This window comes from Corvus brachyrhynchos, unplaced genomic scaffold, assembly GCF_000691975.1.
Source record: "Corvus brachyrhynchos isolate BGI_N302 unplaced genomic scaffold, ASM69197v1 scaffold237, whole genome shotgun sequence".
NCBI lineage: Eukaryota > Metazoa > Chordata > Aves > Passeriformes > Corvidae > Corvus > Corvus brachyrhynchos.
This window is the reverse complement of record NW_008238959.1, coordinates 2,230,706-2,255,464: the sequence shown is the minus strand read 5'-3', so window position 1 is coordinate 2,255,464 and position 24,759 is coordinate 2,230,706. Positions and strand designations below refer to the sequence as shown.

The following is a 24,759-nucleotide window of genomic DNA, read 5'->3' as shown; positions in this document are numbered from 1 at the left end:
TCATAATTCTCTTCTGTTCTGCTTGAAGACTTGTTGGAAAAATTTTTTACCATTTCTATGTAGATGTGTATAACTCTCCTAGAGAGCGGTACTATTTTTCATTTACTTATTTTTTAGCTATCAGAAAGGTATCTAATGGCAATACTGCATTTTTGAGTTTTGATTTTGTGGCAAGCCTTCACTGGGTAGCTATGATTCTATTAACTAAAATAGGGTATTCGTGTTGTGTTATTACTTGGAGACTGAGTTTGTAAGTGTTCTTGAGAAAGCCCTTTCAACCTGTACAAGTGTTTTTATAGTGAAGAGGGGACTTGTTCATTAAGTGATAGCTAAACCACTGTAGTCATCAGGAGTAACATGGACCACAAACATAATGAGGGGTATGTACAACTTGTAATTATCACCACTGTGGACAAAGATATGCACATAGATCACCTTATGATCTTACCATTTCTGTTCCTAGGGAAGCAGGCAGCCATCCTGCTTTGTATTTTATCAGTTCTCTTAGTGAACTTTTGCTGGTGTTGATAGTGTAATTTGTTTCTAGAATTACCTTTCCATCTGAAAATACCAAGTAGAAATCTGTGTGACATTCTGTGCAGATGGAAAAATAAATGCAAGCTTGTAGTGGGGGGAAGAAAAAGAACACCCAAAATAAGAGTTGCTAACCCTGCTAGTAATTTTCTTTTCTTGCAAACCCTAACAATCCTGCTTTTTCTGGAGTTTCTGTACTTCTTGCACTAACTTGTAGGGTCAGGGCTGCATTTTCAATGATATCTTAACTTTTAGAATTGGATAGGAGGAAAGATTTCTGATTTCTGAATATAATATAGAGTCTCATAACAAATTTCTTCTCTCTTAGTTGACACTAGTGTTTAACAGGAAAGTAGAGCAGCTTAGGTTTTTCTGTAAAATGGTCAGGGGTTTGATTTAAGCTTTCCAGATTTTTTTCTTTTTCTTTCGTATCCTAGCTGAAAATCTAGACTATGTAGTAATCAAAACTTACAGCTGTTGTGCATTGATTGCTATATACTTGTCTATCTGCTTTCATTTGGCTTGTTGCAAGTTTCTTTTTGCTCAGATTAATGGTGAGTGCTGGGTGGCATGAAGTGCATGAATATTAGATTGATGGTTTGGGGATAGTGAGGATGTATATCAAAATAGGATTAAATCACTGAGTGAGGAGTGAACTGTGTATTTCCAGTGGAATTTATGACAGAGTCTAGAAGAACAGCATTTGTTTTGCTGCTCACAGCTGTTTTAAATATAACTGCACACAGATTTATTTGAAAAGTAGTTCAATGAAGCCATGAATCCCCATTGAGTTAACTATAGAAGTCCCCTCAAATGCAGTTCACTGCAGAAATAAGTAATGCATGTGTAATATGTAGCTATTTTTGTACTCCGCTTTGGGCTTAATGTGTCAGCGAAGGGTCAAAGGAAAGCATATTTGTTTTATAGATCAGTGTCTAGTACTAAATTTTCTTCCTGGATTGTGCCCTAGATTTGTAATAATACAGTATATTTTTTTTACTAAGAAAACAGATTATTTGTTAAATCTTTTGAGGTCTATGGGAGAAGCAGCAGAATAGAAATGCTGGATATTTATTGATTTCAATCCAGGGTTATTTGTAGAAGACAATTACTGTAAATTATTCAGAATGTATTAAGGGTTAATAACTAAGACTATCCTAAAAGGCAAGATTGTTACTACTGTATCTGTAGAGTGTATTCTTGGCATAAATCTTGCCCAGATGGGAAGAGAGAAGAGGAAGTGAGTCTGTTTTGTGTGACTGCACTCAGAGCAGCTGTGTGTGCATGCTGGCAAATGAGGACATGGCCATCATTGGAAAAATGCCTCAGTTAACAGATTGCAGTACAAAGCACTAGCAGTGGCTTAAATAGACTGCACCACATGTGTTTATTCAACTAATTTAAGGTGTGTGGTAATTTGCACCAAATACAAGGTGTCTTCTGTATACAGCAGTCCTGGCTTTTTGAGTGAATTGACTCTTTTGTCCCAAAGTATATGGAATAGAATAATAGTGCTCAGGTTTTTATTCTTTGTACTTTCTTATGTTTGAACGTCTTCACTACTGGCATCTGTTGGCCCTTGAAGAGACTTGCCACTGACTTGTGTGCAAGAGGCCTTGGTCTTCTATCGTTTTTGTCCAGCGTAGCCATCAAGGATGTTTTTTAGACTTCATTAAGGAGAAGCTTTCTGGACTCCAAGTATAGCCAGCAATTGTAACAGGATCCACGCTGCCCAGAGGTTGCTGTTACTGACTGCACAGGGACATTCAGTGACATATTGTCATACTTACTTTTCAGCCTCTGCAAAGTGGGAATGGAACTTTGCCCTTATGTAGGATTTTAAGTAGGATTCCAAGTGGAAAAGGATATGACGTTCTGTAGAATGAATGCTAAGTTGAGGGACAGCCTGGGCAGAGGGCTGGCCAAGGCCTTGCCTCTGTGTTAATGTTAAGCTGCTGCTTTGCAGTGCTTGCTCATGTTCTCCAAAAAACTGTAGAGTCTTGAGTAGAGCTTGTAAGTCTGTCAGTCAAGAATATTTTACAGCATAAGGACTAACATATTGTGAAAGAGATCCTTTACAACTAGCTATCATTTAAGGAGTTTAGTAACTTTTTGAAAGTGAACTTTGCACAAAACCAAGCTGATTAGAATTAAAACAAGCTTCCTTCATTAAAATTTAAAATTTACTTTAAAAATCCATACTGTTAAGAAAGAAAATTGATTTTAAGTAATAAATAAAAATTCTTATTTATCATAATTTTCTAAGTTGTGAGAAGAGGAAAACTGGTATATTCATCAATATCAGATTAGTTTAAGTAATTATAAGTAGGAGCTTTGATTCTTAATGGGCTTTTTCAGTTAGAAAAGGGTGAATGATAGTGTATTTACTGTAAGAAGTATTATGTTTCAATCTATTAGATAAAATGCACGTCCATGCCCATAATTGTGTGTAGGATTCTGTGGGCATTTTTGTGTAGCATTTTTGAGGGTTCAAAAGTGTTACCAGTTTCCACATAATAAACAGGAGTTGTCTCCTCTCAGTGTCTTTGGAGGATTCAAACAGCAGATGATGATAATGAGTGAGATGCTTTCTGTGCATGTTTTGGAAGACAAATGTTGTTTTTCTTCTTTAAACATAGTGGATGAAGCACTGTTAGATTAGCATCTAAGTACAGGCCTCAGATAAGGCGCAGAGGAAGTTGTCATTACTGGGAAAAATAGAGTGCTGCTGCTTGCCTGTTTAATGTAGTGGTCAGTAATTGTTTTCTGAGAGCATTTCTGCCAAATTATCCTCTTCAGACAAGGCTGTTTTGAGGCTGTTATCAGGGTTTGATATGGATGCGTAAGGCTTTGAGTAGCTCAGCTGTGTTGGCTGGTGCTAGATGTGGCCATGAGGCAGTGCTTGTACAGAGGCACCCTGTATGAGGACTTAGACAGCAGTTTAAGGTTGATTTTGAGGTTCTGGCTGCGTTTGAATCCAAAGTTAGATCCCAAAGTGGCAGTTGAGCAAACTCTATTTAAGCTTGAAGCTTGTAACTTGACTGACTACTCAAATGCTTTTGTTCAATGTGCAGAATTGGAGCATTAAGCAAAATTACTGTTTTGTGTGATTTTTGCGCCCACCCCACCCTGTTTGCATAATTGTATGCTTCCTCTTGTATTGCCTAAGCTTCCTTTTCTTCATGCTTTAGTCCTATTTTTGTCTGTGCAGCGGTTTGAAAAATGTTACATTTTTTGGAACTAAAAGTAACTTCTTAATTAGGACACTCAGGTTTTTTTCTTGCTACAAACTAAACACCCTAAAAGTCAAAGATAATTTTAAAACTTCTGTAGTATGCATCACTTAAACATGCTTTCTGGATGTCATTTTACCTAGCTGATTAAACCAGAGTGAAAGGACTTGCTTTATCACCTTTCTGATTTATGCTTTTCCCCCCATTCCCTTTTTGATGATATTTCAGGAAATTGTCACCAGCTTTCCATCAAGCACTACTGTCTTTCTGTCGGATGTCAGCAGACAGCCGTTTGGGATCAGAGGTATATTTCCAGTTGACATAAACTAAAAGATCCTTCATTTTGCATGGCACCAATAGGTAAACAAGCAATAATTGCTTTGAAACAAGACATAGATGGAGAGATGAATCTATGTGCATGAAAGTTAAGAAATAAGGATATGCTTTTAGATTTTATGCTTAATAACGAACCTAGTGATAGAAGTGTAATTACCAGGAAGTTTTGAGTCTCTACAAGTGGATTCATGTAAGTCAAAAACGTACAGCTTAATGTGTGGGAGTAAATTAAATACTTTTCTGGTAAGTGATCAGCCTGCTGCAATTTTTATTATTCCTTTCAAATGGTATTTTTCTGTTCCTGCGCTTCTAAAAAAAGCAAACAAGCAACTTGGTTTTCTAGGTGTCTCGGATTGCAGACAGTGAAAAAAGTGTCATGTTAATGTTGGGACGCTGCCTGCCTCATATTGTTCCTAATGTGCTGCTTGCAAAACGAGAGGTGAGGAACCCTGAAATTTTACATTTTACTTTTATCATGATATTTTGTTGTTCATTTTGAAGATGCTGTGTCCAATTTCATGAAAGTCTATTACTTGCAATCATGTTCTTACTTTTGTGCATGCATCTCTGCTCCTAGAAAATGGTTTTACACCTCTGTCAGGTGAGTTCAGTAAATCTGCATGGTATCCTAATATTTCTTCCTCTGCTTAAGGCACCCATTAGCATTCAGCAAGACTGTTACTGTAGGTCCATCTATTTGTGGCAGCACAAATGTTTTTGTTAGGGAATACTGTATCAATGTGCATTGTAAAGAACAGGGGCCATGAGTTCAAACATTGTTTGGTTTATTTTGTCTATCAGTTTAAATAAGGAATAATGTTCAGGTTCTTTTGCAGCACTATGTACTTCAACAAAAATAATTTTCAGCAAAAAAAATTATTTTACTGTCTTTTCTTCAAAGCTCCATGTATCAGCCAAGTAAAGGTTCATCAAAAATACCTCTTCATAAGAAAATGAGCAATCTTGCTTATGTGTTTTCCTTAACTTTAAAATGAGACTAACCAAAAATTATGAACATGTAGTGTATATTTTGAATGTAACTGAAGGTGATGGTTTGCGTAATCATTCATGCTATATAGCATGAGAAAGGAAAGAAAAAAATGACTGGTTTTGAATTGCTTTGTCTAAATATTGCACATTACCAAATATGTTAAAACAAAAATAAACTGAAGAAGACATATCAAACAAAAATTCAGTGTCCCTGTAGTTGACACTGAAATAAAAGGTTTGAAGTAGCATATCTTGTTGAGCAAGTTTTAGTCCTTGTCGAGGGGACCTACAGTATGGTAGACTTAGTTGTGTGTTTTGCATAAATTCATTTTAAGGCTTTGAAAATTCCGCAAGAAATTTGTACTGATCCTGTAATCTAAAATTTTATACCATACAACTAATTGTCAGCAGCTGACATGGTGAACTTGAGATATGTGCCATGTTTTGAAAATTCATAAAAGACTTTTTTTTTTTTTTTCTGAGGGGGATAGGGGTGTTAACTGGGTGCTCTGGAAATGCTTCTTTCTTTCACAATAATTCTGTGAATGTTCCTGGATCAGTGCTTAATTTCTGATTTCTTATTTATTCCTTTCCTTCCTTCTGCTTGGCAGGATGTGGTATTTTGGCTTCTTCTCACAGCTTTTAGCATAATCTGTGTAATGTATTGAACATTTTTGTGGCCTTTTAGTCTGTTTCCTACTTAGGTTGTTTTACAGTGAAAGTTATATTTAATTACATGTATTTTTGCCTTAAATTCTCTGTTTCAGTTTAATTGAAAAAGCCACAAATGAGAATTGAGTAATTGGATTACACAGGATGCTTAACGTTTCAAGAATTGAAATTTGCTTTAAAAATACCTTTTTTTAGTTACCTGCCACCTTTTGCTATAACTGTTGCAATGTTCTTTCTGATGTAGTCATGGAGCTTGAAGGAAAAGTTGGGTAGATCATCTGTCAGTATTTATCATAATCAATATTATGAAAAGCTAACCTAAGAACTAGGCTCTTCCACAAGGTATAACTTTGAGTCTTGTCCAAAAACAACCTTATAATGAGACTTTTGCACAGAGAAGGGTGTAAAAATATACCTAATGATCACTAATTGGAGAAGGATGTGTAACAGGTTCAACTCACAATGCAAAGTGTTTGCCAGTCTCTTCTGAAACTAGAAGAATGGTAGTATTTAAGATCTTACACTATCAATGTGTTAGGATTAGAGTGAAACATAATTTTTTGATGGCTCCCTGAAATATCTTTGTTCTTTAAGCATTCGTCATGTTGAAATGGGTTGCAAAATCTTAAGCTGAAAATTACATGCTATGCATCTCCATTTTGGAGAAACTGAGTTTGCAGAGGTTGACAACCTCTCAATAGTTTTTGTCCTTTAGCAGAGACTCAGAAGCCATGTTTCCTATGCTTTTAAGCATCTTAAGGTCAGTAGCAGCCTGCCTGATCTGGTAGTCAGCAAATATTATAGTTGACATTCCTGAAATTATTTCTTATTTTTATATATTGGTGCAGCTTAATTGTTCTTTAATGTCTGTAGTTTAGATTCCAATGGAAGGTAAGAAAGAAGGAAAGACACAGTACTGAGTAGAGTGGCTGAGGGGATCATTTCAGTTGTTTCTAAAAAAGCAGTTCAACTGTGTAAAATCAATAATGCACCGTACAGGAAAATTGCCTCAAAGCAATTTGTAGTTATCAAAATTCATGTAACAACATATAAATTTAGTTTTGTTTTCATCTCAAGCATCTAGGTTATCTTAATTCCCTGAAAACTTGTATGTCAGTATTTAGATTCATATGTGAACGCACTCACAAATAAAGGAGGTGTTGCAAAAAATCCACATAAGTGAAATGAGCAGTAACAAAATGCTAAAACCCAATTCTTAAAAAAAAAAAAAGCTCATTGGTTGGGTATGCAGTCTGTGATAACACTTCTTGCAAATGAGCAGCTTGGGTTCATAAAAATTGATCTACATTGGAATCTGCTTTCTCAATTATCTTTTTACCACTTAAAATACATTAACAATAAAAAAAAAAGGCCAAAGTAAAATCAGCCACCTTCAATTTGTTGACAGATGTACCATAAAAAAAATTCCTTTGGCTAAAATGTAATTAGAGGGAAGCAGTCTTTTAAAACTTTTTGCAATAACTAATCAGTGCAATACTCATTTCTTCACACTTTCTAAGATATTAAAGTCAATGGTTTTTTGTCAGGAAACAAGAGTAACCTTGTATGTACAACTTCCGTACTCTGCAGTATGTAGTCCTTTAATGGAGTGATGCCCAGAGTAAATGTTTTGCTTAATATCTTATTACTCTTGTTCTTAATCAACACTTTCATTGAATTTTTTACATCTTTCATCTTGCCCATTATTCCAGTATTAGTCTTTAACTTTCTTTTGTGTTATGCAAATTTAGCAAAATCATAATAGTAGTGGTCTACTGAATATGCACCACTAAATATTTATACTGAGAAACTGTTATTTATAGAGAGTTCAACATGTTAAGAATAGAGTTTTGCTTTTATTTGTTTGTAAAGTTGAAGCAAAGATAGTGTTGAATTTTCAGTCTCTGAGTTGATGCCATTCTCAACTCCACTAGATCTCCACTGTAGATTGAAAGTAATCACATTAATGTGCAGTAACTGCATGTAAATATCACCAAGGCGCTTTAATTCTCTGGCATGTCTCTTAAAACACAGTAGAGTTGAGTATCTTACTACAAATTTTCATCTCAGTCTTATGCTTTAAAAGCCATAAAATACTTGCTTTGTTAAAGAAATGTAAAAGAGTACTGTGTCAGATCTTGGCAGTATACTTAATTGTCTGTTTCCAGGGTTGTGTCAAGCAGATTTCTTTCTGGTTGGATATGGATAAAGGTACATAAACCTGAGTTGCTGGGCATGAAAATTGTCAGTTATCAATATCTTCTAGATGATCACTTTAATTTCACATTAAAGGGGAGAATAAAGAAATCTAAATGAACAATTACAATACTTTGTTACTCTGTAAAACTTAGGTTGCTCTAGGCTTCTGCAGATTGTTTCTAAAAAACAGGGGTAGTGTTGACCACAGCCTGTTTGCTGGTCCTTTTCTGGTATATATGCTGTATTGGTGTTGGCTTGCAGGGCTTTTTTGTTCTGGGGGTGAGGGTGCTCCAGAAACATGAGACACAACAATTTTTTAAGTCCTTTTGTTCCCTTCTCCTTGATATGAGGGCCTAGCGCAGCTTCCATAGAGTAAAATAGCTCGGTCTCATAGAGTGTCCTTTTCTTCTCTAGTCTGGAAGCTGACGTCTTTCACAATTTTTTCTGTAAAGCTTACATAGGTCATGGATGCAAGGAGTTGAATTTTATGTTTATGAATTGAATTGCCAGCTTCTGTTGTATCACAAACTTTTATATGTGTGTTTTCAAATAAACAATAGATACAGACAAAGAAGTACAAAGTTTTTTCACACCCACACCCTACCATTGATTCTTATGTAAAAGCATCCCTTTGGGATCTCTGAGAGGCTTACTTTGGATCCTGGAATAATAGTCTCACCCCATGAAATGTAATTAGAGCTGTGATTTTAATATTAGTAAGATTAGTAGCACAAAGTTTTGAGTCATGCCGTAATCCTATGATTAAATATTTTTTTCACTTTAAAACTAAAAGGATAAATTCTGAACTTCAAATACATTCCTGCCCAAGAAAGTCCCCATCAGTGGTTTGTTGGTACCTGCAGCTATTTCATTTGCAGACAATAAGATTATTTTATTTTATTTACTTGTTGTCAGAGGCTAAGATACAGAGTAATTTTAACATAGCATTAGTTCACAATATAAGTATTGACTATTAAAGAAGATTAAAAGGAACACATTAACAAAATTGATCATGTCATCCTGGTTTATATACTGTCACCTGCTTGCAATATTAATACATTAATATTTGGAGTAATAAAAAATATTATTGTTTGAACCTACTGAAGTAACCAGTCTTGACACTTAACACTAGTTAAATTTATTCTTTGAGATAATTACTTTGCTTATGAACATTCCAACAACAGGACAGTAATAAATGAGAGCAACTAAGATGTAGAAGACTTGTTGGAATATTTAGCAAAACATAGATATAATGATGGAAACAACACTGACAGAAAATTCCTTGCTACCTTCTAAGATGCTCACTATATGCTGCACTTTAAAAAAACCCAAAGTTTAATATTTTGTTGTAATACTTTTAATACGTAGGAGGAACTGTCTTGCATATAGTTCAGGTGGTACTACTTACTATTAAAAAGCCACATTCTTTTGACCATAGGGAAAGCTACTCCATATACCCATGTAGATGTTGCCTTTATTGAGAACTTTAATCAACTCAAGTCGTGAATCCTTTTCAAAGATAATGGAGCAAGATGTTTAACTTAGGAAGAAATTTTCCAGAGATACTATGGTGAGAAAAATGTGAGTTTTTCTTTGGAGAGACCTACATGGAGAGTAACACAGAAGCAGACCAGAGAGAAGATGGGCTGTTTCAGTTCTCCTGTGCAGTGTGTTAGGTCAGCCTCACAGAATTGTCTGTCAGCCACCTGTAGGTAGCTTCTCTCACTGTAAAACCAAAATAACTTCTTTCAGTCTGTTCTTTGTGTGGGTAGCTCACAGATAAACTGCCTCAGATATGAACTTGGCTTTTCAGTAGTAGAGGTGGGACCTATGACACATAATGTTTTATTGCATCAAGCTGCAAGTGCTGACAGCATTATGATGTCCGTCTGCTTGGAATCTAACAGGAAAACAGTATCAAAGCTGTGGAAGTCTGTCTTCTTGCTCTGGCCATGAAAGTCACTAGTCACTCCTGTTGACTAACACCAACATAAAGTATCAAAAGTTGTGTTCTGAAACTCAGAGGCAAAAGAGAAAAGAAGGACTTGGGGATGAACAGGATATTTAGGAAGGATCCCAAATTAAATAGAGAGAGAGTTGTTGGGTTTTTTTTGAAACTTAAGTTCTTGCTTTATGACTGTCAGCACAAGTGGTATTCCTTCCCAAGGAATGCAGAGTGTTTCAAATAGCACTGGAAGTCCACTCCTTGATTATTAATAATTATATAGAGTCTCTGTAACCATGTTGTGAACATTCCTCTTGAATTTAAACAACCAAATACTAATCTTACCATGTCTTACTGGAAAATTACTACTTTCTATAGCTTCTCTGCTGGTTTCAAAATCTGAGATCTGTAAAAAAAATCTACATCAAAGGTATGACCCTTACCAACAGGAAGAAATGAGCTCAAACCTACCTGTAGTTTGGTTTTCGTAGTTAATGCTCCTGAATGTCCTGAGAAGAACCTGCCCCTTATAAGTCTTTGGGAGACTTCGCTTGACCTGTCTTGTCCCTCTGTAGAGCATTTTTGTTCTTCTGGTCCCACAGTCCTCTTTGCTTCCAGTTCTACCTTGCTGTCCATGAGGGCTATATAGGGAGTACAGAAAACACTGTTGAAGACTTCTCACTCTTTCTCCACTCCCCTTAATAGAAGGAACTGTAGAAGCACTGATGCAGCGTTGCAGAGAACACTCTCTTCTCCCATAGTATGCATGAGAGAATGTGACCAATGGACAAGAAAATACAGCTAATTCCATCAGCTATAATAACCAGCTTTCTGCAAGGTAAAGAACCAGCCTTGTATCTGCCCCATGTCAATGCTGTTAGGTTACTCATTAGCCTTTCAGACACAAGGCAGTAGTTTCTAGGTGAATATTCTCAGGTGTTTTCCTTCCATGCAGACTCAGCTGAAAAAAGACAACTTGAACTTCCTTAAATTCAATAAGAAGCTTAAAAAAAAACCCCTCCTCATGTCACTGTTTTAAAATCTTGCAGTAGTTCTGAGTAAGCAGTTGAGATTTTTGAGCAGGTACTCAAACATACTAAGAAAGTGAAGTCAGTGGGTTAGTTTCAACAGATGAACCAAAAACCCCATAAATGTCCCTTTTCATGGGGTATATTCTTTATTAAGTTTTTCATAGGAGTATTTAAGAATACTTGCAAGAGCAGTTGAGTAATGTGAACTTAGGGTAGATTTCAAAAATTTAGGTTTCACTAAAGTAACAGGGGTTTTTTTAGCTTTAAGTTTTATAATGAGCTTATTCTTTATGGTGAAGGTAGTAATTTTCTTCTGTATCTACAAATTGCAATCAGATTTCCTATTTAAAAGATTTTACTTTAATGTATAAGTAGTGGTATTTAGAGTGGTGTTTGGGGTGGGTATTATTTTAGTAATATTCCTTCAAATCTTTTTGAATTAAAGCAGTGTTTGCAGGAGAGAAAATTATTCTGTGCAGTACAAAAAAAAAGTTAAATAGGTTAAACCCCCTGACTTCCCAGAACTTTAAATGAGCAAAAATCTTAAGTATCCAAAAATAATAAAATCTAACATGCAGATTCTAGAGGGAAAGAAGCTCTCAGCTGAAGAAAGTTATTTAGTTCTTCATGCAATTTAATTTGTAAAGTTTCTTTAATGCACGTCTGCAGTTCATGTTATTTTGTGTTGTGCTACACTTATTTAAAACCAACCCCATTACTCTTAAAAGTATTAAGAAATGGAAATGTTCAAATTATTCAAATTTATTTTTTATTTCTCATTTTCTCCTTTTAGATTTTTTTAAGTGATAGGTAGGATATTTCCATGTTTTTTCCTCTGTCATAAATTCCCTAATCTGTATCATAATTGAGTTAAATATTGCCAAAATATCTTCCAGAATCACGGAACGTTAAATACAGTTTAGGTTGGGTCTTGGTCATCTTTGGGGATGGAAAATGGCAGACTAAGTAGAATTCTTGTAAAATGAAAAAAAAAGCTTGTCAGCAGTTGACTAGCTTAGACACTGCTCTAAAATGGAGTACTGTTCTATGTTTAATATAAACATAGCTCCTGCTGTTTAGGAAAATACAAGTTGAGCAGTGAGGATGTTGTCAGTGGTGCCTCCACAAGTCCACAAGAGCATCATAATTAGGTCACTTTGAATGTCTGCAAGAAGAAATTGGCAGCTCCCTGCAAAGTCATTTCAAACCACCACAGATTTTTCCAGGTTTTATATAATCTCTCCTACTAACATTAGAAGTGTTTCCCTCTGTCACCTGCTTATTTGTCACAACTTAATAATTCACAAAAAGTCTTTCTGCTGAAAATGGCTCCAAAGTACACAGCAGGTGTGCAAGGTAATCTCCAGATTACTTGCCCATGTTTTTTGCAGACACTGAGGTTTTTCTTATTCTTTTTTTCCTGACCTCTCAGTGTGATGTTTCTGTTCCTAAGATATTAAATCACCTAGAAACTGTCTGGCTTCCAAATTCAGTTGGAGTAAAAGCTCACATCAACAAGGTCAAGGGAAGGGACTTCCAGACAATGTTTTAGAAACATTTGTTTCTTTTGGGAATGAATACCATGAGCTTTGTAGGCATATTTAGAACAGAGAAGGTCCTCACTATGAAGATCCTTATATTTTCTCTTGGTGTTTTACATAGTATTTTCTTCATAATTTGTTCCTTAAGGGATTTTAATTGCTCCAAAAAGAAAATTCAGCTTCAGAGATTGGTTCTGTATGGAAAAAAAAAAATCATAGAACCTTTACAAAAATCAGATCATTCTCAGTCGACACAAAATCTGTCTGCAGTCACCTTTACCAATGTATGTTTCTCAGTGCTTATTCAAACTTGTGCACAAAACTGTGTGCACATTTAATTGGAAATTTTAATCTTTAACTCCATGGCATTTTTTTCGTAGGAGCTTTGTTCCATAGATGTCTGTGGAGCTTCAGTTCAGTAGGTAGTGAAAACAGTTGAAACCATGATTGTTCTCTTAATTCTGGTTACAGGTGACCTGCATATGTTAATTGTAATCTTTGCAGAGCTTTTCATTTTATGTGCTGGTTCTCCCCTGATTTCTCCTAGCAGGAAAATAATTCTAACTTTTGTAGACCTTCACTTTCCCCAGGTCACTTAATAAGACATCACGACTCCAAAGTATCTTTTCTAACTTTTTTGATGTTATGTGGTGTTAAATTTATCTTCTTAGTTTCTTTTGTTGTTAATGAATGTATGCCCAAAGCGATTTTACTTTGTTTGGTTTTCCCCTACCCACAACTTTTTAGGAATTGATCCCACTCATACTGTGTACAGCCTGCCTCCATCCTGAACCCAAAGAGAGAGATCAGCTTCTGCACATACTGTTCAATTTGATCAAACGACCAGACGATGAGCAAAGGTGTGTTTGCGCTTGTGTGGTGTGGGACAAGCAGGAACATTTTTCTCTGTCCAAGCAGCAGAACTAATAGAAATTGGATATTATTGGGTGGTATTAAACAAGTTTCGTTTAAGCTGGTATTTTGCTTATATAGTATTGACAAATTTATGCCAACTTCAGGATTTTCCATTTCCATGACCTGTGCTTCCTAGTTACTGAAATGTAAAAATATGCTTGTAAACTCCAGTGTAACATTTCAGTTCCTTTTTTTGTTTAATGATGAACTTTAACTGTTTTGTTAAATCAGAACAGCTTTTTTTAAAACCTGTCTTAGTGTGTCTTAGTGATCTACATGTTTGTTAAGATAACCACCACATTTCTTTGCAGAAAATAATGCTCCTTCTACTTACGGCTCATTACTATGGTAGCAATAAAAAATTCAGAAGAATGTAGCATTGATCTACATCTGAGAAGTGTTAAGAAATTTGTTTCATTTTGGTTAAGACTGAAGCAAATTACACCTTTTGTTCTATAAATTTAATTCTTCCCTAATGCTCAGGAAATCTGACTTTGTACTGATCTTGATGAGAATACCCTTAAGGTTGAAAGACAGTACCCAAGCTGGTATGTTTCCTTCTCTAACTGTGGAAAGATGTTTCATGCATGATCTGTAGTTCTTCTATTATTTTCATGAGAGATGTTTTGTAAAGCATCTGTATCTTTTGTTGCTCTAGGCTGTCTTTAGACAAAATAGGCTTTATGAAATAGGTGGAAAGCATTTCTTTTGGAGATTCTCCAAAACTGAAGTGTTCAGGCATAGTTTTAAAGCATTTCCGTGGTAAAATTTAGAGATTAGGTATAATTTAAAGCCATGGCTTTGGGGATTAAAAAAAAAATGCCTAAATAAACAAAAGCAACTTGTAGCGTAGTGGCGCCATGCAGATGGAAATTATGAAGAGATGCAATCCTGGTTTTACTTCAGAGTCATTAGAAATCTGCTTCCGAAATGTTTTGAATGTCTCATGTGGATCGAGAAGCTAAATTAATTTGTGGTTGAAGGGGAAAGAAATTACATCTCATTTGGAGTCTCTTGTGGTTAATTTGTTGCAGGATTGGTAGCCTATCAGGTAGACTTTTCATAGCCCCCTTTAGGTGCATTAGGTGTGTCTTTTCCAGCAGTTAAGAAAGAAGAAAAAGCTTTTTTTTCCTTGAATTTGTTCATTTTTTATTATGAATTAGAGATTTAAATATAAAAATAACTTGTTTTCATCAGAAATTTGGTAAAAATAGTCTGCCATAAACTCCAGGACAATGCCATAAAACTCCAGAAAAATGCCATAGACTCCAGGACAAAACATGCGTATACATAATATACATTTGCACACATAAAAATAATAGTTGATTTTAAAGGTACCATAACATGATGGAAAACCAGTTAAGATTCCATTAAATAAAAGAGATTCTGAATACTTAATATTTTTATAATAAGTATATTTATATTATTATAAATTTATATTAATATAGATTTAATATTCTATTTAATAATTAAATAGAAAATACTTATTCAGAATTTCAGGGGGGGTGTATTTAAAGATTTGTATGGTAGTATTTGTATGCTTTGTTTTTATCTAAATACGCTTAAGTAATGTTTTAGCAGTCTTGTGCAATATGAAGTGAGCAAAGACATTCAGATTTAGTCACCAGAAGGATTATGTCAATTATCTCTTGTTAATTTGTTTACCTTCTGCTACACTGTACAGGCCTACTACATTGTACCTTGGTGTAGCAGCTGATTAGTTGATGACATTTTTAATTTGCTAAATGCAAGAGACTGAAATGTGACATTGCATTTCTAAGAATGAACCCATTAGAAGAAGTATTTTATTTTACAAGGTCAAATATCTGAAGTATGTTTACAATTATGCGGAAAGCCTGGATTATGCCTCTTGCCTATGGGAGATGCTTTTTGGTGCTTGGCATATTGCTGTCGTCTTGTACACTAACCTTATATTTAACAAGGCCACTTTTATCCTCAAGGCTTTGCTTGTTAATGTCCCATTCAACTTTTAAAAATGTCTATCAAATTCTCTTTTGCAAAGGAACAAAAATGTGTTCACATAACCTCCTTTTTGTACAATTATAGTAGTTTTGGAGGCTAGGAGCCATGAAGAAGTGATATTAATGTTTGGCTCTAATAGGACAAGATTAAAACCTTGCTTCAGTCACCTCTTACTGAGATCCTTATATCTTTCCTTTCCCTGAAATGCTGACTGTTATCATATACTGTTAAAATGGTTGCAAAAATATTTAAAATCTTATTTTCAAATATTTTTGAAATATCTTCAAATTCTCATCTCTGTAGGCAGGGCAAAAGGAAATGTGATTTAATTTTGAGATTTCAAATCTTTTTTTAAACGGTTTGATTTAAGAAAAAATGCTTTGTTTTATTCCATTTCTAATGCAGAAAATTTCAAGGGATTGCTGTGTTCTGCTTTTTTCTAATATGTTAAAAATGTATAGTCTGTTGCTCATTTCTGTGATTAGGTGCAGTGTATAGAACCAAAGATAGTAATTCAAATGCCTGTTTTGTTTGCAGTAGAACACAGAATTACCACAGGCCTTTGTCTCCATATTGCTGAGTCTTATCTAACCATTTTTGTTTTCTCCCTACTTTTTACCTTGATCAAAGGCCTGGTTCTCTGAATGTGGTAGTGAGGTTAAAAACCCAAATACACACAGCACAAAACAAAAGAGTGTGCTCTGATTGTTGGCCTAAAGAATGCTGGGATTAAAATGAAACAACCTTTTTGATAGGATCTTTGTCCTAAAAAATTCTTAAAGCAAATGAATCTTTTTTTGATGGTGTATGTTCTCTAAGGGGTTCAAAACTAACCAGCAGAACCTCTGCCTTTCAACCTTAAGGGGTGCTATTGGTACAGAAAAAATTTAGGAGTTTAGACATGACACTAAAATGGTAACAAATTAATTCTGAATTACATTTCTTAGTGTAACAATAATAAACTCTGAGTAGTGTCCTAATCTTACTGAGGAGGTGATAAAATTGAGTCTCATGTCCACACATTATCATTTGAAACTGGGTATTTAAGAGTTCATGTAGGCACTAAAAGTAAATAGGACTGGTGAATTGCATTCAAAGTTGATATTATTCCAATCCTATCAACAGGAGAAATAGAAGTAAAAAACATCTTAACAAGATAGCCACTCATTAAATAAAGTATCACAAATGACAGTTAAGTACAATCTTACTGAAATTTTAAATGTACCTCTGTGCCTATGAAATAGATGGAACAATGGCAATTTCTTGCAATCTTTAATGAAAGATAAAAAATGGAAGAATATGAATACAAATAACAGGTGATGATAGATACTACTGGTTGATTACTTGCTTTTTTAATGAGCTTTGGAAGATTTCTCACAAGAGTGAAGTCCAGTATTTTGTGGGAGATGACAGTAACTTGCATGTTAGAATGTTGCAAAACTGTCATAAAAGAAACAAGCTTCTTGCTTTGAAGAAAATTCATTCCATCTCACAAATGCTTCTAAGTAAAATCAAATTACTTCCATAAAATACTGATGGTATGATAGTATTAGGTAATTTAGATCCTTTACTGCATGATAGTATTCAGTACTAAGAATTAAATGAGAGATTTAATCAGAGACTCCCAATCTCAGACGTTAGAAAATCAGAAATACCCAAATCAGAGATTCTCAGACTGGTTTATGGAGTTGAGGATCTGCAAGATTTTGGGAAAGGCATTTTGAATATAAAACAAGGTAAAATCATAGAATAGTTTGGGTTGGGAGGGACATTGAAGGTCATGAAAGCAAATCCCCACCCTGCAATGAGCAGGGATAATAGTGGCTTTCAATTTAATATTTAGTCGGTAAGTCAGTGTGAATGGTGTGAAATCTTGACTGGGACTGCAGACAGCTATCTATTGCCTGTCAGCATGTGCTTTTCCTAACTTAAAGAACATATGTTATATATTACAGAACTTCATAAACAGATTAAACTTTAAATTTGTATTTTCAGACAGATGATACTGACTGGGTGCGTGGCATTTGCCCGACATGTTGGACCAACACGTGTAGAAGCTGAACTTTTACCGCAGTGTTGGGAGCAGGTAACTGATTATTGTTTGCTTTATGCTCCAAAGTCAAGTAAATGTTCATAAATTTGAGTTTTATTTGTTTGAGGAGAAGGTTTTGGGTTTGGTTTTCATTGAATGGCAGTTCAAAATATTTTTCAAAAAGATACTGGAATGTTCTTTGCTCTCATCATATATATTTTTATCTAACGTTACACACGCTTTAGAAGCAGAAAGGTTATTAAAGACTGTCTGGAGATTGTAGTTACCTGCTTGTACCTGCATAAGCTTGTTATATGGAAGTGTAGGTAAGCACATGTTCATCATCAATGTTGTGTAACCTATTGCTAGATAGGTACCTTCATAATTTTACTGTACCTTCCAGCCTCTTGGAAATCCATTTTCATTCAAATATTTTATTTGCTGATTCTTTCTATGTTGTATTAAGTCCCTGGAGCAGTGGCCACACTTGAGCTAGTTTAAATTCTTAAACAGAAAATCAAAGACCAAAGTAGTCATAAGCAAGTCTCTTGTAGATGGGCACCTGTGAGATGAGCCTGAAGTTTACATGTCACTTGTAGAATCACAGTGATCTTTTTCACAGATACTCCAAATTATTAGAAATAACTGAACAACCAAACTGAAATGTTTTTACTGTTTCATCTGAGGTATAGAAGCAGAACAACATGAGTTCAGGTGAAAATATGTTGTATTTTCCTACCACAGTGAAAGAAATGGAGTTCATCACTGCCTGGAAAGGCAATGAATAACTAAGCCATGACGGAGTGGGAATGCCTGCTTTGATGGCAGAGTCTTTCTGGTCTGGTAGTTTTCTACTGTTTCTTGCATAACACAGCAATCTGTGTTTCACAATAAAGTCTAAGCTTTAATAGCCTTAATGCTTTCTGACAGTAGAAGTACAAATTCTATGCAGCATTTGTGCTCGTTGTGAATGACTGATGCATCTGTTGATTGAGAGGTCTCATGACAGCAGTAGTTTGAAAGGAGCCATACAAAGAATTTTGTATTTTTGCCTAATTTTGTAAGCAGCATTTTGTTTTCTTAGTCCTTAAGAAATTTAAACTGTTTGAAAAAAACTATCTCACCTCAGTAAGAGCACATTTTTCTCATCCACTTCTTGCTAATTGCTGATGCAAAAGAGAAACTAGTCCAGCTGTAACAGTACAGCATATCAGACTGCCAAGTCCTATGTCATAGTGCACTTATGTAATGCAGTTTGCCAGATTTTATTTGCAGTGCTGGAACCAAGTCATTATTTTCTCCCGTGAAATACCAGCTGAATCTTATTGTCACAAGCTTCAAGTTTATAGAAGGAACTCAAGTATAGACATAATTTTCTACTTTTCGCAGTAGATGTGTAAATCATGAAAAGGATTCATGCCTTTGGTCTCCAGCCAAAATCTATTTACAGATGCAAAGGACCGGGCCCTCAGAAAATTCATCATTTTCATTGATACCTTCTGGAGCTCAGAGTTTTCAGGCTAGTCTTTGTAAACTCTCTACCTGCTCTTTTGCAGGTAAGACTTGGTAACTGACTCAGTTTAGTGGAAGGCTCTGTGAATGCTAAAAAGGTCACTCAAAACTAGTGACCAGTTATTGGCTTCCAAAACTGGAATACTGCTTATTAAATACAAAAGGAAAATAAATTGTAATAAACATTTTAGCTACATTTAGTTTCCAAGGGCTGCTTATCTTCCCTGAAGACAAACCTGACAGAAATTTGAGTCTTTTTTCCTCCAGTATGTCTTTGCAATATCAAGGGTGGTATTTATATTGCCCTACCAGCTGAAAACTAGTCATTGCTGTTTCCCTCAGAGCTCCAGAAGAGGATGTGTATCTCTGTTGCCAGTGGGGAATTTGCATTTGAAAAGATGGCACATAAGTCAAAGATTTTACAGAATAATAAAAAAATTAGGGTTGGAAGGGACCTTAAAGACCATCCATTTCCAAGCCCCATCCAACGTGGCCCTGAACACTTCCTGGGCAACTTGTTCCAGTGCCTCACAACCTTCACAGCCTAGTAGGTTTTAAAGCAGCCTCTCACTTGTCCATAGTATTTTTCATCTATGAAATCTCCATACTTCCAAAATTATTACAGGTGCTCTAGATGAATGCATGCAAAATAATGATAGACACACTCAAAGAACATTCTCTCATGCTTGAGACTTCAGTTTAGTCCTGAAGCTTACAATTTATTAATTTAAGTTTCTTTGAAATCATCTTTTTCACACTTCATTCTTGAGAGAGTTCTCAGTAATTTCATACCAGAACAGCTGGAATCAGGCATCGTTGCTGAGTGTGCTGAGAAAGTCATCTCAGAAAGTTGTCAGGTTGGTTGTGTGTCATTTTTTCCATATAAATACATGCTGGCTATTTCCAAACACCTTCTTGTCCTTCAGATGTTTGGAAATGTTTTGTAAGACTGATTGCTCCAACACCTTCCCAGGAGCTGGTGTGAGGCAGACTGGCCTGTGTTTCACTGGTTTCCCTGTCTTGCCCTTCCTGAGGGTAGCAGTGACATTTGCTTTGTTCCAGTCCTCAGGAACTTCCCCCATTGCCACAACATCTTGTTAGTTGTCAAGAGTGTTCTTGGAATGACATCAGCCAGATCCCTGAGCACTCATGGATACATCCCCATCAAGGCCCGCAGACTACTGTATGTCCGAATTCGTCAAATGTTTCCTGGCCTGCTTATTTTCTGCCAAAGCTCCTTCTTGTGCCAGAATTTGGCATGGTTTTTAGGGACTTCAGACTACTGAAGGCAGGACTTTCAAGATGGAGACAAAGGCGGCAGTGAGAACTTTGGTCTTTTCTCGTGGTGAGATGGCTGCCTCACCAAGGTTATACACTGCATAGCAAGAAAGAAAGAAACAGTTGCACCATATGCTGCATATCCTATTTTATCTGACAGCAGCAAAAAATTCACATTTCGCTCTCAGCATTTTACCGTAAAATTTTTTATTCACAAAGTGTATTGAAATATATTGCTTGTTTCATTGTACAGCCATTACACAGGCCACTAGATCTGACTCCAGCAGAAGGCAAATTTGATTCCAAAGTGTCAATATTAAATTTGTAAGGCAGAATTTTCAAGCAACTTTTGAGTAGAAAGGGAAAATAGCACAGGATCAAGAGGTTCTTGGTAATACGCATTGTTTTTAGAGGTGTGACATATTTATGCTGGCCTTGAGAGCAGAACTTTAATAGCATGCAAATGAGTTCGGCTTTGTACAGGTGTCTTCTTTTGACTCTGATTCCTTAGCAAGACCTGGGCAGCTCTGCTACACTGGTTGGCTCAGAGCACTAGAGGGCACTTGTGTAGCTCTTGGAGGAACTGTGCTCCTGGAGGGCTTCGTAAGACAAAGTATTTCATTTCATGCCAGTTCAGGAGTTAAGCAAATTGTTTAGAGTACAGCAGCCCATACCTTGCTTTCCTTTTTATTGCATATGCATCCATGCTTCTCATACACATATGTGCTTCTCTGACTCTTCCCTTACTATAAGCACTGTCTTACAGGATAGCTGCCTTACCTTTATGCCTCAGTGCAAGTATTTGAGGCTGCTTAGTACCCAGGTGCAACTTCTGAGTTCAGTCAGTGTTTATTGAAGAGGTGCAGACACATGCCTCCATCGCAGCTCATTCTAACAAATTTTGAATGTTGGTTACTGCAAAGCAAATAGTCCATCTGTTTCTCTTTACCAGATCAACCACAAATACCCAGAGCGACGGCTACTGGTAGCAGAATCCTGTGGAGCTCTAGCACCTTACCTTCCAGTAAGTATTAATAGACTCTGAATACCTGCTAGTGAAAGCAAGGTAAAAAACTGATGCATAATGTAAGCATCCTTTATCATTTTAAACATTACCAAATATGTATGTTATGCATAGACAGTCACTTTGCTACTTTGTATCACACGTGAGATTTACTAAGTCACTTTAAGAAGGAGAAAGTTTATAATGAAGTGCAGGTTAACCTCGCTATAAAATATTTCTAAAAACAATACGAATACTCAGTAAAAATGATGTAAAAAAGAGATTATTAGGACCAGTTAAGGAAAACAATCTATGAAAAAAGAATTGACACTCAACTGTAGCATTCTTCATGCACTGTGGAATGTTACAGCAAGAGTGCTGCCAGTTGGAAGAAGCAGCGAAAATTGCGTCACTGGTAAACTAGAATTTGAAGCTTCAGAGAAAGGGTGGGGGGAGGGAACCTAAATTAAAACTCCCACTTCTCCAATTTAGCAATGCAGTGATTATGTAGTGAGTCTAGGTCTATAGTAGTTTTATTGCTCTTAGTTATTTTTGGTTCCGTGTGAATTAAAGGACCTTAGTTCTTGCTTAGTGGGACAAAAGTCTCTAATGAAGCTATTGACATTTTATATTCATTCATCTTCTGTTGTAAAAACTGAACATGTAATATTCATAGAGGAGTTTATGGTAGGAGGGAGGGGCACTAATAGAAGTGCAAACTATTTGTAATAGTTGGTACAAACCCACATTGCTTGTTTCATTGAATTTAACAAATGTGTTTCTTGTTTATGAACAGAAAGAAATTCGTAGTTCATTAGTACTTTCCATGCTGCAACAAATGCTAATGGAAGATAAGGCAGATCTAGTACGAGAAGCTGTGATCAAGAGCCTTGGCATCATTATGGGCTATATTGATGATCCAGATAAATATCAACAGGTATAATTTGGTTTGGGTTCTGTAGGGATAAAATGCTTTCTAGTGATATTTCATGAACAGGGGGTTGTATAATAATAGGAGGTTGTATAAATTCCTGTATTTTTATCAAGTCTTTCCAGATACTTTTAAAAATTATGATTGTTTATATGAATGTTGATTTTACTATATCACCAAGACAAAACAGAAAAACTACAAGTAGCATTAGAATTTCAGGTGTAAGCCTTATACAGAAGCTGCTCTAATAGTTCATAATTTGCCTTTAAGAACATACCACTTCACTGCCCACCTGATATTATTACCCAGTTTGATATCATCACTTGCTAACACAGATTCGTTTGCTACAACAAAGCCTACCTGTAGGTCAGCTTTTAATGCTGCCCAATAATGTTTCAGATAAGTGAAAATAAAGAACTTTCTCTTTGAGTTTTTGAAGGCAGAGTGGTAAAACATGTATATAAACTTTTGAGAAATAATAGCATTCTTTAATGTCTTTTACCAGGGTTTTGAGCTGCTGCTTTCAGCTTTAGGAGACCCTTCAGAACGTGTGGTTAGTGCAACACATCAGGTATTTTTACCTGCTTATGCTGCCTGGACAACAGAACTGGGAAATCTACAGTTCCATCTTATACCTACACTGCTTAATAAAATTGAAAAATTGCTCAGGGTATGTCCTCAGCTGTTTCTACATTGGAGAATTTTCTTTGTATTCTGTACTTGTACTGTGGAAGAAGGTAAAAAAATCAAGAAAAAACCCCAAAACCTCCCAGACTAAACATACTCTTCTTTAATAATGTTTTGTTTTATAGCCTAATAGCATTTGCCCCATGTTTAAATTGTGTAGATTTTAGTAAACTTCAGTTTTTATTAAATAATCAATAAAAGTATATTTGAATGGTTATGGTAGGTCATTTCCAATTATGATCCAGTTTGCACATTTCATTTGATAGATATCTCAAAAGTTCTGGGAAAATTTGGTATCTCATAACTATCTAACAAACTGAAAGAAGATGCTTGCTTTCAGAGTACAGGGGACTAGTTTATTCACTTTAGGTGCCTTGGTCTCTGAGGCAAAGGATCCACATTTCGGAAATGTGCTGAAAAATGTTCTTTCAAAGTATCTGTCTGTTCATCAGCATGAACTGCTAAATGCCAAAGGCTGTATTGCCTGAATCTTTTGAGTAGAGGTGACTTAAGGGTGACAAAATATGCTTATTATTAGGCTAAATCACTTTGTAATTAGTGTGTATGTATAGTAGCTCATCACAGATGTGTTGATGTCTTGCCAGGGAATACATACCTAAGGAACATCATCCAAACTGAAAACTTTGAAGTAAATGTCCCATTTGTTTCAGGAAGGAGAACATGGCTTGGATGAACATAAGCTCCACATGTATCTGTCTGCCCTGCAGTCATTGATTCCGTCACTGTTTGCACTGGTGCTACAGAATGCACCTTTTACAAGCAAAGCTAAACTTCAGGGAGAAGTACCACAGATAGAAGGTAAATGATTAATTTCTGATACATGGATTCTTTTCATATTGGTCTGCCTTAGCAAACTCTTAAGTAATGATGCTTTTTTCCACCCCATGCTATTCTTGAGACACCTGATTATCAACAAAAAAAAAAAATTTGTCTGTTTTTCTCTACTTCTTATACAAAGCTTTTAGAAAGCAAAGCAATTTTTAATTGTACTTCCTAAAGGTTTCTGAATAACTGATTTCCATTAATAGCCAATAATAGCTCAGGAAGGCTGGCCTCAGTTTCAGTTAATTCTTACAAATTTATGTAGTGGGAAAAACACAGCATAATGCAGCAGCATCACCATCTGTTGTCTATCTATGTAATATCTTAGAAGACTGTCCCATCTCTGGCAGTGTTCAAGGCCAGGTTGGGTGGAGCTTTGAGCAACCTCGTCTAGTGGAAGGTGTCACTGCCCATGGTAGTGGGGTTGGAACTACGTGATCTTTAAGGTGCCTTCCAACCCAAACCACCCTATGACTGAATGGCCTCATGGTGAAGTTGTCCTTAGATCAGCAGTCCTAGTCTGTAGAGTGTTTTCTACTGTTGCAAATACTTTTTAAAGATGTTATTGGTAACACCTGCCACATGCTGATAATAGTGCTCTGTGTGAAGATGCAAAGAAAAGGTAACAATTTGAAGGAGAATTTGGAAAGTAGCTAGTGGTACATTACTGTCTGATACTCCTTTGAAAATGCTAAACATGCCATGGTAACGTTCATCTAGCTGACTTGAGTAATTTGAAGATGAGCACTTTTTCACTGAGTGATTACTACTTAAATAAGGCATTCAAAAATTTCAGGTTTCAGGCTAGTCTTCTCCAGGCTGAACAAGCACAGCTCTTTCAGCCTTTCCTCATAGGAAAGGTGCTCTATCTTTTTGTTCACATTTTTGTAGCCCTCATTGGGACTTGCTCCAACAGGCCCATGTCTTTCCTGTGCTGGGGACCCCAGAGCTGGATGCAGCACTCCTGGTGAGGTCTCATGAGAGAGAAGCAGAGGGGCAGAATCACCTTCCTCATCCTGCTGACCACGCTGCTTTGGATGCAGCCTAAGATAGTGTTGGTTTTCTGGTCTGCAGGAAAATATTGCTGGGTCATG

General features: G+C 36.0%; 1 protein-coding gene across 1 annotated transcript in view; it reads left to right on the top strand.

The window, feature by feature from the left end:
- KIAA1468 (KIAA1468 ortholog) overlaps window positions 1-24,759 on the top strand; it is a 63,172-nt gene that overhangs the window by 15,408 nt on the left and 23,005 nt on the right. The window contains exons 9-17 of the mRNA XM_017738586.1: window positions 3,996-4,071; window positions 4,447-4,542; window positions 4,681-4,704; window positions 13,229-13,341; window positions 17,375-17,465; window positions 21,154-21,225; window positions 22,001-22,141; window positions 22,641-22,805; window positions 23,494-23,641. Coding sequence (XP_017594075.1) covers window positions 3,996-4,071; window positions 4,447-4,542; window positions 4,681-4,704; window positions 13,229-13,341; window positions 17,375-17,465; window positions 21,154-21,225; window positions 22,001-22,141; window positions 22,641-22,805; window positions 23,494-23,641 — 926 coding nt within the window. The remainder of the gene's footprint in view (window positions 1-3,995; window positions 4,072-4,446; window positions 4,543-4,680; window positions 4,705-13,228; window positions 13,342-17,374; window positions 17,466-21,153; window positions 21,226-22,000; window positions 22,142-22,640; window positions 22,806-23,493; window positions 23,642-24,759) is intronic.